Source organism: Bombina bombina, chromosome 4 (genome assembly GCF_027579735.1).
Source record: "Bombina bombina isolate aBomBom1 chromosome 4, aBomBom1.pri, whole genome shotgun sequence".
NCBI lineage: Eukaryota > Metazoa > Chordata > Amphibia > Anura > Bombinatoridae > Bombina > Bombina bombina.
Genome location: NC_069502.1, coordinates 679,846,806 through 679,862,610, shown reverse-complemented (window position 1 = coordinate 679,862,610; position 15,805 = coordinate 679,846,806). Strand labels below are relative to the sequence as shown.

The window sequence follows — 15,805 nt, the reverse complement described above, 5'->3', positions numbered from 1 at the left end:
CGCAGAGATCTAAGTTCTGATTAAAAGTAGAAAGTTCCATTCTACTAAAGATACCGAGCATTTCAAGAGAGATAGCGACAGGAAATCCTAAAAAGGAAGTGAGACAGGGAGAAATACCCCAGATTCACTAACAATCCTGTGAACATCTCACAGCATGTCTAGAACCCTTCCAGAGAGGAAAGCAAAATATAGAACTGATAAAGTTCACAAAACTCCAAAGGAAAGACAACGATAGGGAACGGTCTCGTCCAGTCAGCCTGACAATATAAAAAGGCTTTGAAGCAAACAACTGAAGGATACTACTTCAGTAGCAGATTAAGGAATTATACTGTCCAGAGCTGAGATTTCAGCCTCAGAAACTACTGGCGAATCCTCCTCACTAACTTGGAAGACAAACCTGCATTGCAGCATGTGGAGCAGAAACCCTCTTATTTGAGACTTAAAACATCCTCTTGCCTTTTCCCTGAAGTAAAGGAAAACAGACCAAGCCACAGATACCCCAGAAGATACCTAAGCTTGCAACTTCTGTAAGCAAATACACTCCTTCAGGAGATTGAGAGGAACCACAGGGCACTGCATGTGACACCATATAGGCTTGGGACATAAAAGGAGAAAGCTGTGGCAGTGCATTAACAGCAACATCCTTGGAGTCATGATGTTCAAACTAATCTGTAGATTTAATAGCATTTGCGAAATCAGAGGTACAGAAAAAAATAAATGTTTAAACCAATTCTTAGTTGAGCAAGCCTTCCACACAACTTCAGCATCAGTAGAAGGAATTATACTGCCTGAATCCGAAATTTCACCCTCAGATGCACCCGAAGAATCTTCATCCTCAGACTTCTGAGAGGAAATACTTTGATTAGCCACTTCAGGATCAGAAACCTTACTTACTGTTTCTTTAAATTTCCTTTTGCGTTTTCGCTGCAGCATGGGAAAAGCAGAGAGCGCCTCGGATATCGCAAGAGATACCTGGGCAGCAATATCTTGCAAAATAACTCCAGACTGAGCATGAGAGGACATGCAGGGCACTGCATCTGCAGATAAATAGGATTAGGACGGTTGAGGAAACCGCTTCAGCACATCTGAAACAGGAGGCTCCAGAACAGCATCTGCCTTAGCTAATGATGGCTCAGGGCCAAAAAGTCTATTTCTATAAGCTAAAGTTCTTTCAATACATGAACAAAAAAGGTACTGGGGGTTCCACCTGGGCATCAAAACATAAGCTACAGGTAACATCCTGCACAGGCTCCTGATCCATAATACAAAAAGAAGCAAATAAACAAAAAAAAAAAAAAACAATTTATGTAAGAACTTACCTGATAAATTCATTTATTTCATATTGGCAAGAGTCCATGAGCTAGTGACGTATGGGATATACAATCCTACCAGGAGGGGCAAAGTTTCCCACACCTCAAAATGCCTATAAATACACCCCTCACCACACCCACAATTCAGTTTAACTAATAGCCAAGTAGTGGGGTGATAAAGAAATGAGTAAAAAGCATCAACAAATGAATTTGGAAATAATTGTGCTCTATACAAAAAAAATCGTAACCACCATAAAAAAGGGGTGGGCCTCATGGACTCTTGCCAATATGAAAGAAATGAATTTATCAGGTAAGTTCTTACATAAATTATGTTTTCTTTCATGTAATTGGCAAGAGTCCATGAGCTAGTGACGTATGGGATAGTAATACCCAAGATGTGGGAGACCACAGAAGAGTCACTAGAGAGGGAGGGATAAAATAAAAACAGCCATTTCGCTGAAAAAAATTAATCCACAACCCAAATATAAGTTTATTCTCATAAATAAACGGAAAAAATTAAATCATAAGCAGAAGAATCAAACTGAAACAGTTGCCTGAAGAGCATTTCTACCAAAAACTGCTTCCAAAGAAGCAAATACATCAAAATGGTAGAATTTAGTAAATGTATGCAAAGAAGACCAAGTTGCTGCTTTGCAAATCTGATCAACCGAAGCTTTATTCTTAAAAGCCCAAGAAGTGGAAACTGATCTAGAAGAATGAGCTGTAATTCTGAGGCGGGGCTTTACTCGACTCCAAATAAGCTTGATGAAACAAAAGCTTTAACCACGATGCCAAAGAAACGGCAGAAGCCTTCTGACCTTTCCTGGAACCAGAAAAGAGAACAAATAGACTAGAAGTCTTCCTGAAATCATTAGTGGCTTCAACATATTTCAGAGCTCTCACCACATCCAAAAAATGTAAAGATCTCTCCAAAGAATTCTTAGGATTTGGACACAAAGAAGGGACAATTTCTCTTTTAATGTTGTTAGAATTCACAACCTTAGGTAAGAATTTAAATGAAGTCTGCAAAACTGCCTTATCCTGATGAAAAATCAGAAAAGGAGAATCACAAGAAAGAGCAGATAATTTAGAAACTCTTCTAGCAGAAGAGATAAACAAAAGGAACAACACTTTCCAAGAAAGCAGTTTAATGTCCAAAGAATGCATAGGCTCAAATGGAGGAGCCTGTAAAGCCTTCAAAACCAAATTTAGTCTCCAAGGAGGAGAGATTGATTTAATGACAGGCGTGATACAAACCAAAGCCTGTACAATACAATGAATATCAAGCAATTTAGCAATTTTCCTGTGGAATAAAACAGAAAGAGCAGAGATTTGTCCTTACAAGGAACTTACAGAAAAACCTTTATCCAAACCATCCTGAAGAAACTGTAAAATTCTAGGAATTCTAAAAGAATGCCAATAGAATTTATGAGAAGAACACCATGAAATGTAAGTCTTCCAAACTCTATAATAAATCTTTCTAGAAACAGATTTACGAGCCTGCAACATAGTCAGAGGTTTCTCTGACTCAGTGATTAATACTAAGTACTAAGCATTCAATCTCCATACCTTGAAATTTAATGATTTGAGATCCTGATGGAAAAACGGACCTTGAGACAGAAGGTCTGGCCTTAATGGAAGTGGTATTAAAGGGCTTACCGGGTCTTCTGACACTTGCTGTGTCTGGCGGTATTTCAATCTTACCGGGAAGATTTTGTATGCCTCCTTTCTGCTTTCTAATCTTGTACGATACAAGAATCTCCTGGAAGTTTGTTTCTTTTGAGCCTGTATTTGCCTGTATGGCTCCGGTGGTTCAATACCCTCTATTATGTTTTATCTTTGGCTGTCAGTTCCGGCAGCAAGCTTTTCGATTGGGTATGAACTTGCGCTGCACGCTCCGGCGTGTCAACAGCTCCTCCGATGTTCAGTATACAAACGGCCGTTTGTTTTGATTACCTTCTTCCCCCGTACTCAATTTGTCTTTGAGATCTTGCAGGGGATATGTGAGTTGCAATAGAATAATGTCTAAAGCCAACCGGCGAAACGCGTAGACATTATTCTATTGCAACTCACATCTCCCCTGCAAGATCTCAAAGACAAATTGAGTACGGGGGAAGAAGGTAATCAAAACAAACGGCCGTTTGTATACTGAACATCGGAGGAGCTGTTGACACACCGGAGCGTGCAGCACAAGTTCATACCCAATCGAAAAGCTTGCTGCCGGAACTGACAGCCAAAGATAAAACATTAGAGGGGATTGAACCACCGGAGCCATACAGGCAAATACAGGCTCAAAAGAAACAAACTTCCAGGAGATTCTTGTATCGTACAAGATTAGAAAGCAGAAAGGAGGCATACAAAATCTTCCCGGTAAGATTGAAATACCGCCAGACACAGCAAGTGTCAGAAGACCCGGTAAGCCCTTTAATAACACTGACAAATATTTGCAAAAAAAAATTAAGTATTACAAATTTATAAATAACATTCCTGCATTTTCTTCTGAGAACAAAAGAACAAAAGTGTATCGGATTACATAGTATATGTGAACTTTTAGCTGGAACTCCGCAACTTTGTATCAATATTGAGAAGAAATGAACTTTTAAAAATCAAAGTTTTTATGATGAACATTTTATTCATTTAAAAACCATGAAAGTATTATTTAAAAAAAAAAAAACGTTTATATAAGGTGGATAAAGGTGGTATTTAAGAAATAATTGATTAATACAAATAAATGATATAAAGTACAAGATATATTGTGTTATAAAGTATAAGATATAAGATAGGCTAGATATAATAATTTTGACATAGAGGGAGACGTCCCATATCTAAACAGATTGTTTTTATAGTCATTTTCTTACACAAATCACGTGCCATAAATCTCAATATAAGTTTTAATAATACAAATCAGTTTTAGTAATAGAAATCTGTTTTTATAATGTTCGTAAAGGTTTTTTAACATACTTGTTTTCTAATCTATGTTGTAAATAAATTACATATATAAAAAATATATCAATCTCCATATCTTCCTTTAAGCTTTTCAAGCGCTCCCAAACTATATAAATTTAAAGGTATCTGTTTAGTGATTTGGTAATCATAGGGAAGATTGCCTGTGAGGGAGCATAAGGATAACAACTTGGCGTTTATCTTAAATTAACCCATATACTTAATGGAAGTGGCCAAGGTTGGCAACTGGACATCCAAACAAGATCTGCATACCAAAACCTGTGAGACCATGCTGGAGCCACCAGCAGCACAAACGATTGCTCCATGATAATCTTGGAGCTCACTCTTGGAAGAAGAGCTAAAGGTGGGAAAATATAAGCAGGTTGATAACACCACGGAAGTGTCAATGCATCCACTGCTTCCGCCTGAGGATCCCTGGACCTGGACAGGTACCTGGGAATTTTTTTGTTTAGATGAGATGCCATCAGATCTATTTCTGGAAGCCTCCACCATCTGAATAATTTAAGAAAACATCTGGGTGGAGAGACCACTCTCCCACATGTAAAGTCTGATGACTGAGATAATACGCTTCCAAATTGTCTATACCTGGGATATGAACCGCAGAAATTAGACAGGAGCTGAATTCCAACCAAACAAGTATCCGAGATACTTCTTTCATAGCTTGAAGACTGTGAGTCCCACCCTAATGATTGACATATGCCACAATTGTGATATTGTCTGTCTGTTGAAGAGAGAAACGTTTATTTGTTTTCAGAGGCCAAAACTGAAGAGCCCTGAGAATTGCACAGAGTTCCAAAATATTGATTGGTAATCTTGCCTCTTGAGAATTCCAAAACCCTTGTGCTGTCAGAGATCCCCAAACAGCTCCCCAACCTGAAAGACTCGTATCTGTTGTGATCATAGTCCAGGTTGGATAAACGAAAGAGGTCCCTAGAATTATACAATGGTGATCTAACCACCAAGTCAGAGAAAGTCGAACATTGGGATTTAAGGATATTAATTGTGATATCCTTGTATAATCCCTGCACCATTGGTTCAGCATACAAAGCTGGAGAGGTATGAAAACGAGCAAAGGGGATCGCGTCCGATGCTGCAGTCATGATACCTAAAACTTCCATGCACATAGCTACTGAGGGGAATGACAGACTGAAAGTTCCGACAGGCTGCAACCAATTTCAAACATCTCTTGTCCGTTAGATTCCGTGTACATGACTTACTCTATCTGGAAACCTAAAAAGGTGACCCTTGTCTGAGGAATCAAAGAACTTTTTGGTAAATTGATCCTCCAACCATGTCTTTGAAGAAACAATACTAGTTGATTTGTGTGAGATTCTGCAGAACGTAAAGACTGAGCGAGTACCAAGATATCGTCCAAATAAGGAAACACCACAATACCCCGCTCTCTGATTACAGAGAGTAGGGCACCGAGAACCTTTGAAAAAATTCTTGGAGCTGTCGCTAGGCCAAAAGGAAGAGCAACAAATTGGTAATGCTTGTCTAGAAAAGAGAATCTCAAGAACTGATAGTGATCTGAATGAATCGGAATATGAAGATATGCATCCTGTAAGGCTATTGTGGACATATAATGCCCTTGCTGAACAAAAGGCAGAATAGTCCTTAGTCTCACCATTTTGAAAGTTGGTACTCTTACATATCGATTCAAAATATCTACATCCAAAGCTGGTCTGAATGAATTTTCTTTCTTTGGGACAATGAATAGATTTGAATAAAACCCCAGACCCTGTTCCTGAAATGGAACTGGCATGATTACCCCTGATTACTCCAGGTCTAAAACACACTTCAGGAAAGCCTGAGCCTTTACTGGGTTTGCAGGGATGCGTGAGAAAAAAAAAAAAAAAACTTCTCACAGGCAACCTTACTCTGAATCCTATTCTGTACCCCTGAGAGACAATACTCTGAATCCATTGATTTTGGACCGAATTGGTCCAAACATCTTTGAAAATTCTTAATTTGCCCCCTACCAGCTGAGCTGGAATGAGGGCTGCACCTTCATGCGGACTGGCTTTCATCTCTTAAATGGCTTGGATTTATTCCAATTCGAGGAAGGCTTCCAATTGGAAACAGATTCCTTGGGGGAGGGATTAAGTTTGTTCCTTATTTTGTCAAAAGGAACGAAAATGGTTAGCTTTAGATTTACCCTTAGGTCTTTTATCCTGAGGCAAAAAAAACTCCCTTCCCCCAGTGACAATTGAAATTATTGAAACCAACTGAGAACCAAATAATGTATTACCTTGGAAAGAAAGATAGCAATCTGGACTTAGAAGTCATGTCAGCATTCCAAGATTTCAGCCACAAAGCTCTTCTATCTAAAAAAACTAAAGACAGATTTAACATCAATTTTGATGATATCAAAAATGGCATCACAAATAAAATGATTAGCATGTTGAATCAAGTTAACAAGGCTAGACAAATCATGATCCAATACTTGTTGCGCTAAAGATTCCAACCAAAAAGTTGAAGCAGCTGCAACATCAGCCAAAGAAATTGCAGGCCTGAGAAGATGACCTGAATATAAATAGGCTTTCCTTAGATAAGATTCAAGTTTCCTATCTAAAGGATCTTTAAAAGAAGTACTATCTTCCGTAGGAATAGTAGTACGTTTAGCAAGAGTACAGATAGCCCCATCAACTTTGGGGATCTTTTCCCAAAATTCCAATGTAACTGCTGGCAAAGGATACAATTTTTTAAACCTTGAAGTAGTAATAAAGTACTAGGCCTATTCCATTCCTTAGAAATCATATCAGAAATAGCATCAGAAATAGCATCAGAAACTGGAAAAACCTCTGGAATAACCACAGGAAGTTTATAAACAGAATTTAAATGTTTACTAGTTTTAATATCAAGAGGACTAGTTTCCTCCATATCCAATGTAATCAACACTTCTTTTAACAAAGAACGAATATACTCAATTTTAAATAAGAAAATTTGTCAGTGCCAATATCTGAGGCAGGATCTTCTGAACCAGATAAATCCCCATCAGAGAAGGAAATTCAGCATGTTGCCGGTCATTTGAAATTTCATCAACTTTATGAGAAGTTTTAAAGGACCTTTTACGTTTATTAGAAGGCGGGATGGCAGACAAAGCCTTCTGAATAGATTCAGAAATAAATTCTTTTAAAAATTTACAGGTATATCTTGTGCATTAGATGTTGCGGGGACAGCAACAGGTAATTAACTACTACTGATGGATACATTCTCTGCATGTAAAAGTTTTTCATGACAACTACAAACCACAGCAGGAGATATAACCTCCACAAGTTTACAACAAATGCACTAAGCTTTGGTAGAACTGTTATCAGGCAGCAGGGTTCCAACAGTGATTTCTGAGACAGGATCAGATTGAGACATCTTGCAAATTTAAGAGAAAAAAAACGTATAAAGCAAAATTATCCTTATATGGCAGCTTCAGGAATGGAAAAAAATGCAAACAGCATAGCCCTCTGATAGAGAAAAAAATGTTGGCGCCAAAAACGTCCGGAAATGACACTCGCGTCACAGATGACACAACCTTGTGAAGGACTCAGCATCGACTAAGATGCTGGAAATGACTTATTTGTGTCAACTAACGTAACTTTGCGCCAAAAAAAATCTTGCGCCAAGAATGACGCAATAAACTTTGGCATTTTGCTCCCTCACTAGCCTAATTCTGCCCGCGAATTTAAAAGATAATCAATTTGAAAAAGACTATACCCCAGGTAAGAAATACATTTTTCCTAAAAAAAACATTTCCCAGATATGAAACTGACAGTCTGCAAAAGGAAATATACTGAAAACCTGAATTAAAGCAAATATCAGTACAATACATATATTTAGAACTTAATATAAATACATAAAGTGCCAAACCATAGCTGAGAGTGTCTTAAGTAATGAAAACATACTTACCAAAAGACACCCATCCACATATAGCAGATAGCCAAACCAGTATTGAAATGGTTATCAGTAGAGGTAATGGAATCTCTACGACCGAATAACAGAACCTATGAAATAGATCTCCCATGAGGAATACCATTGCATTCAATAGGTGATACTCCCTTCACATCCCTCTGACATTTACTGTACTCTGAGAGGAATCGGGCTTCAAAATGCTGAGAAGTGCATATCAACGTAGAAATCTTCACACAAACTTACTTCACCACCTCCATAGGAGGCAAAGTTTGTAAAACTTAATTATGGGTGTGGTGAGGGGTGTATTTGTAGGCATTTTGAGGTTTGGGAAACTTTGCCCCTCCTGGTAGGATTGTATATCCCATACGTCACTAGCTCATGGACTCTTGCCAATTACATGAAAGAAATTTTTTTTTTAACAAAGGATATAATACAGAACCAAAAAAAACCATCTGAAATATGGTTACCTCACTCTTACAGGAAGTGAAAAAAAGCACCAAAAAAACTGACATCACAGAATCAGAACCTCCCTAAAAGGGGCCGTCCTACAGCTGACAAAAAAGACATAGAAAAATAAAACTGGCACTTACCTCAATATTTATCCGACTGGCAGCATGACAGCTCACCTGGTTTGAGAGGATGCCATCCCTCACATGGACCTGTGGAAATACAGAAAGACAGAATAAACTTACTTAATAGGGCAGCAAAATGTTTTGGGAAAACGCAGTGAGGATAGTACCCCACAAGTTCCCAATTGCTTAAAAGCCACCATTGCCCTACTGAAGAGGCTGATATGGGATAAGGCTAGACCCTTTAGAAAGATCAGAGCAAACCTACTCTGCTTTAAAATAAAAAAATCTTGATTGTAGATCAGACACCAAAACTTCACCTCCTCCTTGCAATGCAGGCAAAGGGAATGACTGGGGGTTATGGGTAAGGGAAGTGAGATATATAGCAGCTTTGCTGTGGTGCTCTTTGCCTCCTCCTTCTGGCCAGGAGTGATATTTCCACTAGTAATTCATTCCGTGGACTCACCATCTCTTAGGAAAGAAAGCAAGCACACTTCGGAACTTTAAAGGGACACTGAACTAAATTTCTTTCGTGATTCAGATAGGAGTAAATTATTAAGTGACTTAAAATTTCATGCTCCATCAAATTTTCTTTATTCTCTTGGTATCTTTATTTGAAATGCAAGAATGTAAGTTTAGATGCCGGCCCATTTTTGATGAAAAACCTAGGTTGTCCTTGCTAATTGGTGGATACATTCATCCACCAATCAAAAACTGCTGTCCAGAGTCTGAACCAAGAAAAAAGCTTAGATGCCTTTTTCAAATAAAGATAGCAAGAGAACAAAAACATTAATATGAGTAAATTAGAAAGTTGCTTAAAATTGTATGCTCTAACTGAATCACGAAAGAAAAAAAATTGGGTTCAGTGTCCCTTTAAGTAGTAAAGTGGGTATACACGTGGAGTGAAGTATATATTATGATCCACTGATTTTAACATATGTTATATAACTAATTATGTTACCTCTGGATGGATGGTTTATAGTAATTAACTGATTGGAACCTAGTATCTAACTGTAACGTAAGCTACAGTGTCCTATATCCTATAGTAAATTATCCTTCTCACGGATCTCAATATAGGTCATAGGGGTACCAAGGATACAACTTAAATGAGGTTTTGGTCATCTTTATAAGTAAAAGATCGTATATCAATTAGTGTATAGGAATAGGCCTTTTGAAGCAAACAAGACTGGTAGACAAACACACAATCTGGTATTTACATGCAATATTGTTGCGTCGCTTGGTGTATTGATGCTATGCCTTTAATAGAACAAAAAGGCTAGTGGAATAAATTTTATACTTTGGACTTCTATGGTTTATACATACTGAATAACACTATTAAAGTGCTATTCTGAGTCATAACCCACTTTATATGAATTCAACGTGATACCTTTACACTAGTATTCTATCCAGTATACTTAATACCTTTCATGTAGTATACTACTGTATTTTTCGAAGTACAGACATCTAACTTTTGGTTAAGAAAATACACCCTAAGTCACTATTTGCGTGGAATACTACATGTAGCTTATTGTAATTTCATTTTACATTCTGTGTTTTTAATAAATTACATGTTTGTTTGTGGATCCATTATTTTTTAATGATACCCAATAAAGGTTATATTTTATTGTATCACGGGTAAACCGTCTCCCTCTAATAATTGTTCTAACTTATAGCCACTTTTCTTGGGCCTAGAGTGCTCCACAAGTGTACATCTTTCAATCCATGGATTGAAATTCTCTTCTCTTTTCAGAACCGAAAGTACACAGCACCTTATTCTGTGAATTATAAAAATGTATATGATCTAAATTATTATATACAGAGAACCCCAAGTATACCTATATAGTAGTGCCATTAGTCCTGCTTTTTTCCTATGGTTTAGTGAGTCGCTGCACAGCCATAGTGTTTAGGAATAAGGCCACTCCAGCATGAGAGCAAAAAAGTATACTACAGTAATAAAGGATAGCCTAAGGCTAACTAAAATCACAAGAGCTCCTAGGACTCCTCACCAGTACCCTAGCGTCCCTGACATGTTTCGCCGTGAACTGGCTTTTTCAAAGGGTGATCGCGCTGCTGGGTTGTCTGCTTTTTATAGCGTATTCAGTCACGCCCACAAATGTGATGTCATCTAGCAGGGAATCCATTGGATATTCTGCATGTTGCAATAATTTCTAGAAGGTTGATACATTACATGGGAATTTGTTCCCATGTAATGTATCAACCTCTTAGAGATTATCGCAACATGCAGAATAGGAGGATGGCAGAGAAGGTTATTCCCTCATCATATAAAATACTCTTTTTTTTCTATACTAAAAAGTAAAAACAACAATCTGGTACAGCACTAGTAATAAGGGATCATTACAAATAACCACCACTAGATGGCAGAAAACACAGTGGAATCCCTGCTAAAGCGAAAATTTTTTAAGCTCTAATCTTCAGTCAAAACTGTACCAAGATTCTTGAAATGTAAAATTTAAAAAAAAACAGTGATGCAAACATATATGGGAACAAACATATATAACTCCCAATGAATTAAATAAATTAGCTGTACCAGTCGAGTTAAACCTGGCTCAGATTGCATTAGTGCTGGAGTGGACTAATAAGGAAAAAACACATGGCCTAATCTAGCAAGTGCGCCAAAAGCACTGCCCATTGTGGAAAGGGCCGTTTAGTAGTTTGCACTGCCACGGGGCAGTCAAAATGCCGCTGCAGATATCAATGCACCATCCAGTCAAAAGTATGTATTGCTATGCCTCATAGATCCAACCCCAACAAAATGTACGTCCCAAAAATAATAAATGTACCGGCATTAAGGAGCTCAACTCTAGACGCTCCATTACAATAAAAGCACCTACAATGTTTATCTAAAAGACTCCCCTCACTGGAGGTATCCCATTATAGAAGCAGCTGAATGATTATGGCCACATCAGTGTAACACCTCATGGTCATACTCAGGGCTAATGTGTATAAGGTGCGCTGGGTCCTCTAAGGGAAATGCAGGCTAGCCATGCCACTAACTAAAGCTGCATAGGAGTATGGAACTCTCTGTTGCTCCTTAAAATGATAGCCCCAGCAAAGGATATAACAAACATACCCAAACCCATATACGAAGGCTAGGCGATGCCAGCTAGTCACCCTTTAACATCCCCCTTTCCCCAAATGAGACAGAAGCAAGCATATCTGCCCAGGGAAAGGTCTAAATAAGTAAAAAGGACTTAGACCTGGATATGCTGTTACTGCTCCACAGCAGAGACCCTGGAGGGTGACTGTTTCATCCACATCTGACAGGGACCTGAGACAAAGGAAAGCAGTGTAAGCTTACACTGGTTGCCAGGAGGGGTGTTGGTAAGTTATACTGGAAGGAGGCTAAGGAAGGTTCCTTGCGACATCTAGAGCCAACATTCACCAATATTCTTAGTAAAAGAATTACATGAATACAGTACAACCCCAGTCTTATCTTGCATGGAAACTAAAGGACTTAAATTCCGTTCTTCTTCAGAGCACTATCTTTGCCAACCTCCAGGTTTACTAGGCAAAGAATGACTGGGGGAGTAGGGGGAAGTAGGAGGGATACTTATATATTTGGCTGAGGTGTCTGCTTCCTCCTGGTGGCCAGGTGTTTTATTCCCAACAATAATTCATGAATTTTTGGACTTTCCCTCCCATTGGAAAGAAAAGGCATTCTCTGATTTTAAGCTTCTTTATAAAACCACCACACAAGTATGTTTCAAAACCAACTTTTTTTTTATGAGGCTGTCATCCTCATACAGGTGTTTTGCACATACATTTTTTAATCTAAATATATTTTGGATACAGCCAAGCATAATAGGCTCAATGCACATGAAGAGAGACTAATGTAAAAAAGATTTTGAATTAAAATGATAATTGTTTATTACTAGATAATATTAAAATCAGTTGGAAGCACTGCCTAAACAACTATTATCATGTAAAGCCAAATTAGGTTAATATGTTTCTCCTTTCAAAAATAGATTGCTGAATGGATATAATAGTTATAAGTAGTAGTCATTTTAACAAATATTTCTATCCCACCAATCCATGAAATATTTCTTAACTTTAATGAAGACGCTAGGTTAAAATATGTATGCATTGTTAAGAAATTTGGAAGCCAGAAATGAAATAATGTGGGTCTCAAAATTTTAACTTTTAGGCATTACAAATTATCCATACTATATTTTACAATTTTATAAAGTCTCTATTTACGAAACTGGCTTCCTCTTGCCTCTAGGATTAAACACAAAATCCTCACTCTGACACACAAAGCCCTCAACTGCACTGTTCCCCCCTACATTTCAGACCTTGTCTCCAGATACTCTCCCTCCCGTCCCCTTCGCTCTGCTTATGATCTCCTACTCTCCTCCTCTCTTGTTACTTCCTCACATTCCCATTTACAGGACTTCTCCAGACTGGCTCCCATCTTGTGGAACTCCCTGCCTTGCTCCACAAGACTCTCCCCTAGTTTTAACAGCTTCAAGCACTCCCTAAAGACTCTACTATTCAGGGATGCACACAACCTACACTAACCTTTCCTACTCCATTGCTTTCCCCTTAATCCCCTTAGAATGTAAGCCTATGAGCCCAGCTGTTTGCAGATTGCCTTCATAAGACCCTACTACAACAGTGAAACTATCGGCAGGGCCCTCGACCCACTTGATCCTTACAAAAGTTATCCTGTATACTGACTATGTTTACAGCGCTACGGAACCTGTTGGCACTCTACAAATACCTAATAATAAATAATAAAACATTTTAGCATTACTTATAAATTCTACAAAAACAAACCTGTATTTATTCTCCAGTAAATGAACAATTTATAATTGATTAATATAATATGAACCAATCATTACCTTCTAAAAATGGGTTTCTGGGTTCTTCCAAAGCATACAAGCATTTTTATGCCACTAAGCATATTATTTATGTACCTTATGTATGTACATAGAAGTACAGTCTTCCCTTTCTGCACCAGTTGGCAAATCTTCTGCTGACTTCTACTAATGTGCAATATCGCTTTTCATAAAACAGTCACATTGTTGCATTAGCATAATGCCACTACATTGTGTTCATGATTTTCTTTATTTTGCAAGGTTTTTGTTAAATATGCAAATCATCTTTTTTTTTTTTTTTAAATAAATTAGTTAGAACAAGTTAAAGCAAAACTTTAAAAATACATGCTCTATCTGAATCATGAAAGTTTAACAACTTTCTAATTGACTCCTATTATCAATTTTTCTTTGTTCTCTTGGTATCTTTATTTTAAAAAGCAGGAACATTAAAATAGGAGCCGGACAATTTTTGGCTCAGCACCTGGGCAGCACTTTCTGATTGGTGTCTGAATGTAGCCACCAATCAGCAAGCGCTACCCAGGTGCTGAACCAAAAATGGACCGGCTCCTAAGCTTACACTCAAATAAAGATACCAAGAGAACAAAGAAAAAGCAGGAGTAAATTAGAAAGTTGCTTAAAATTGCATGCTCTGTTTAATTTTGACTAGACTATCCCTTTAATACAGAAAGTTCTATTACTGACCTTAAAACCATTAGTGAGAACATTAGCAAATTGCCAATATTTTGTAATAAAAAAAAAATGTCTAATTTCTGTTCATACATCATGCTAAAAATATATAACATTTCCTTTTTTTTCCAGCCTTTAATATTTTGGTTAATTTTGGAATAGCGCTCACATACCCTACCTTAATATCTCTTGGGATCGTCCTAAGTGTACCTGTTAATGCCGGTAAGATATGATTTAAATGTATTTCTAGTATCCGTGCCATGCCTCTATTTCTGTAATTAAGTTTTTGAAAATTGCTGTGTTTTGCAATTCATAACTATCTAGAAGGTAATAGTTCATTGTTATTTTCTAGTACCACTTAAAATAATATCTAAAGCTATATAAAATGGTGTTTTATTGTGTTAAATGAATTGGAGCATCACATTTGGCTGAAATTTGGTATTTTGGTAATAAACTACTGCGCTTATTCTCTGGAATTTTTTGACTTCCATGGAGCTTTTCTCGAGATAATTTGGACATAAAGGAAATGATAAAATGTGTTCATGTATTAGAGCATTTCATTATTGCACTTTTAAAAAAGGGACATGAAACCCAAAATGTTTCTTTCATGACTCAGAAGTAAAATTAAACAGTTTAAAATATGCATGTTCTATTATCAAATATTCATCTCTTGGTATCTTTTGTTGAAAAGCATGGATGTAAACTCAAGATCATGCATGTGTCATCAGCAGTTTTGCAAGAGCACTAGATTGCAGCACTATTTCCTAACATGTAATGTTCTAGTCTACATCAGTGTTTCTCAACTCCAGTCCACAGGACTCTTAATAGGCCATATATTCATTATATCTTAAAAGGGCACTAAACCCAAATTTTTTCTTTCATGATTCAGATAGAGCATGCAATTTTAAGCAACTTTCTAATTTACTCCTATTATCAATTTTTCTTCGCTCTCCTGCTATCTTTATTTAAAAAGCAGAAATGTGATGCATAGGAGCCGTCCCCTTTTTGGTTGAGAACCTGGGTTATGCTTGCTTTTTGGTGGAAAAATGTAATCCTCCAATAAGCAAGCGCTATCCATGGTGCTGAACCTAAAATGGGCTGGCTGCTAAGATTTACATTCCTGCTTTTAAAAAAAGGATAGCAAGAGAACAAAGACAATTTGAGAATAGGAGTGAATTAGAAAGTTGCTTAAAATGTCATGCTCGATTTGAATCATGAAAGAAAAATTGGTCTCAGTGTCCCTTTAACTAGAGCACAGGTGAAATAATCAGCTAATCAGTAGCCATGGTTACTAACCTGCTCTCATCCATCAGCTGATTATTTCCCCTGTGCTCTTGTTAGGACCCATAACACGCCAGCGTTTCATTATATCTTGAGGACTGAAGTTGAGAAACACTGTGCTAGACACCTACCTATGTATCTCTCACAGAAAAATACCATGGGAACAAAGCAAATTTGATCATTGAATAATTGGAAACTTAACATTTTCTGAATTACAAAATAAAATTTTAGGTTTATATATTCCTTTAAT

At 37.4% G+C, this 15,805-nt stretch overlaps 1 protein-coding gene across 1 annotated transcript in view; it reads left to right on the top strand.

Annotated features, from left to right (window-relative positions):
- SLC35F3 (solute carrier family 35 member F3) overlaps window positions 1-15,805 on the top strand; it is a 417,616-nt gene that overhangs the window by 386,573 nt on the left and 15,238 nt on the right. Inside the window, exon 7 of the mRNA XM_053712171.1 lies at window positions 14,407-14,496. Within this exon, the coding sequence (XP_053568146.1) occupies window positions 14,407-14,496 (90 nt within the window). The remainder of the gene's footprint in view (window positions 1-14,406; window positions 14,497-15,805) is intronic.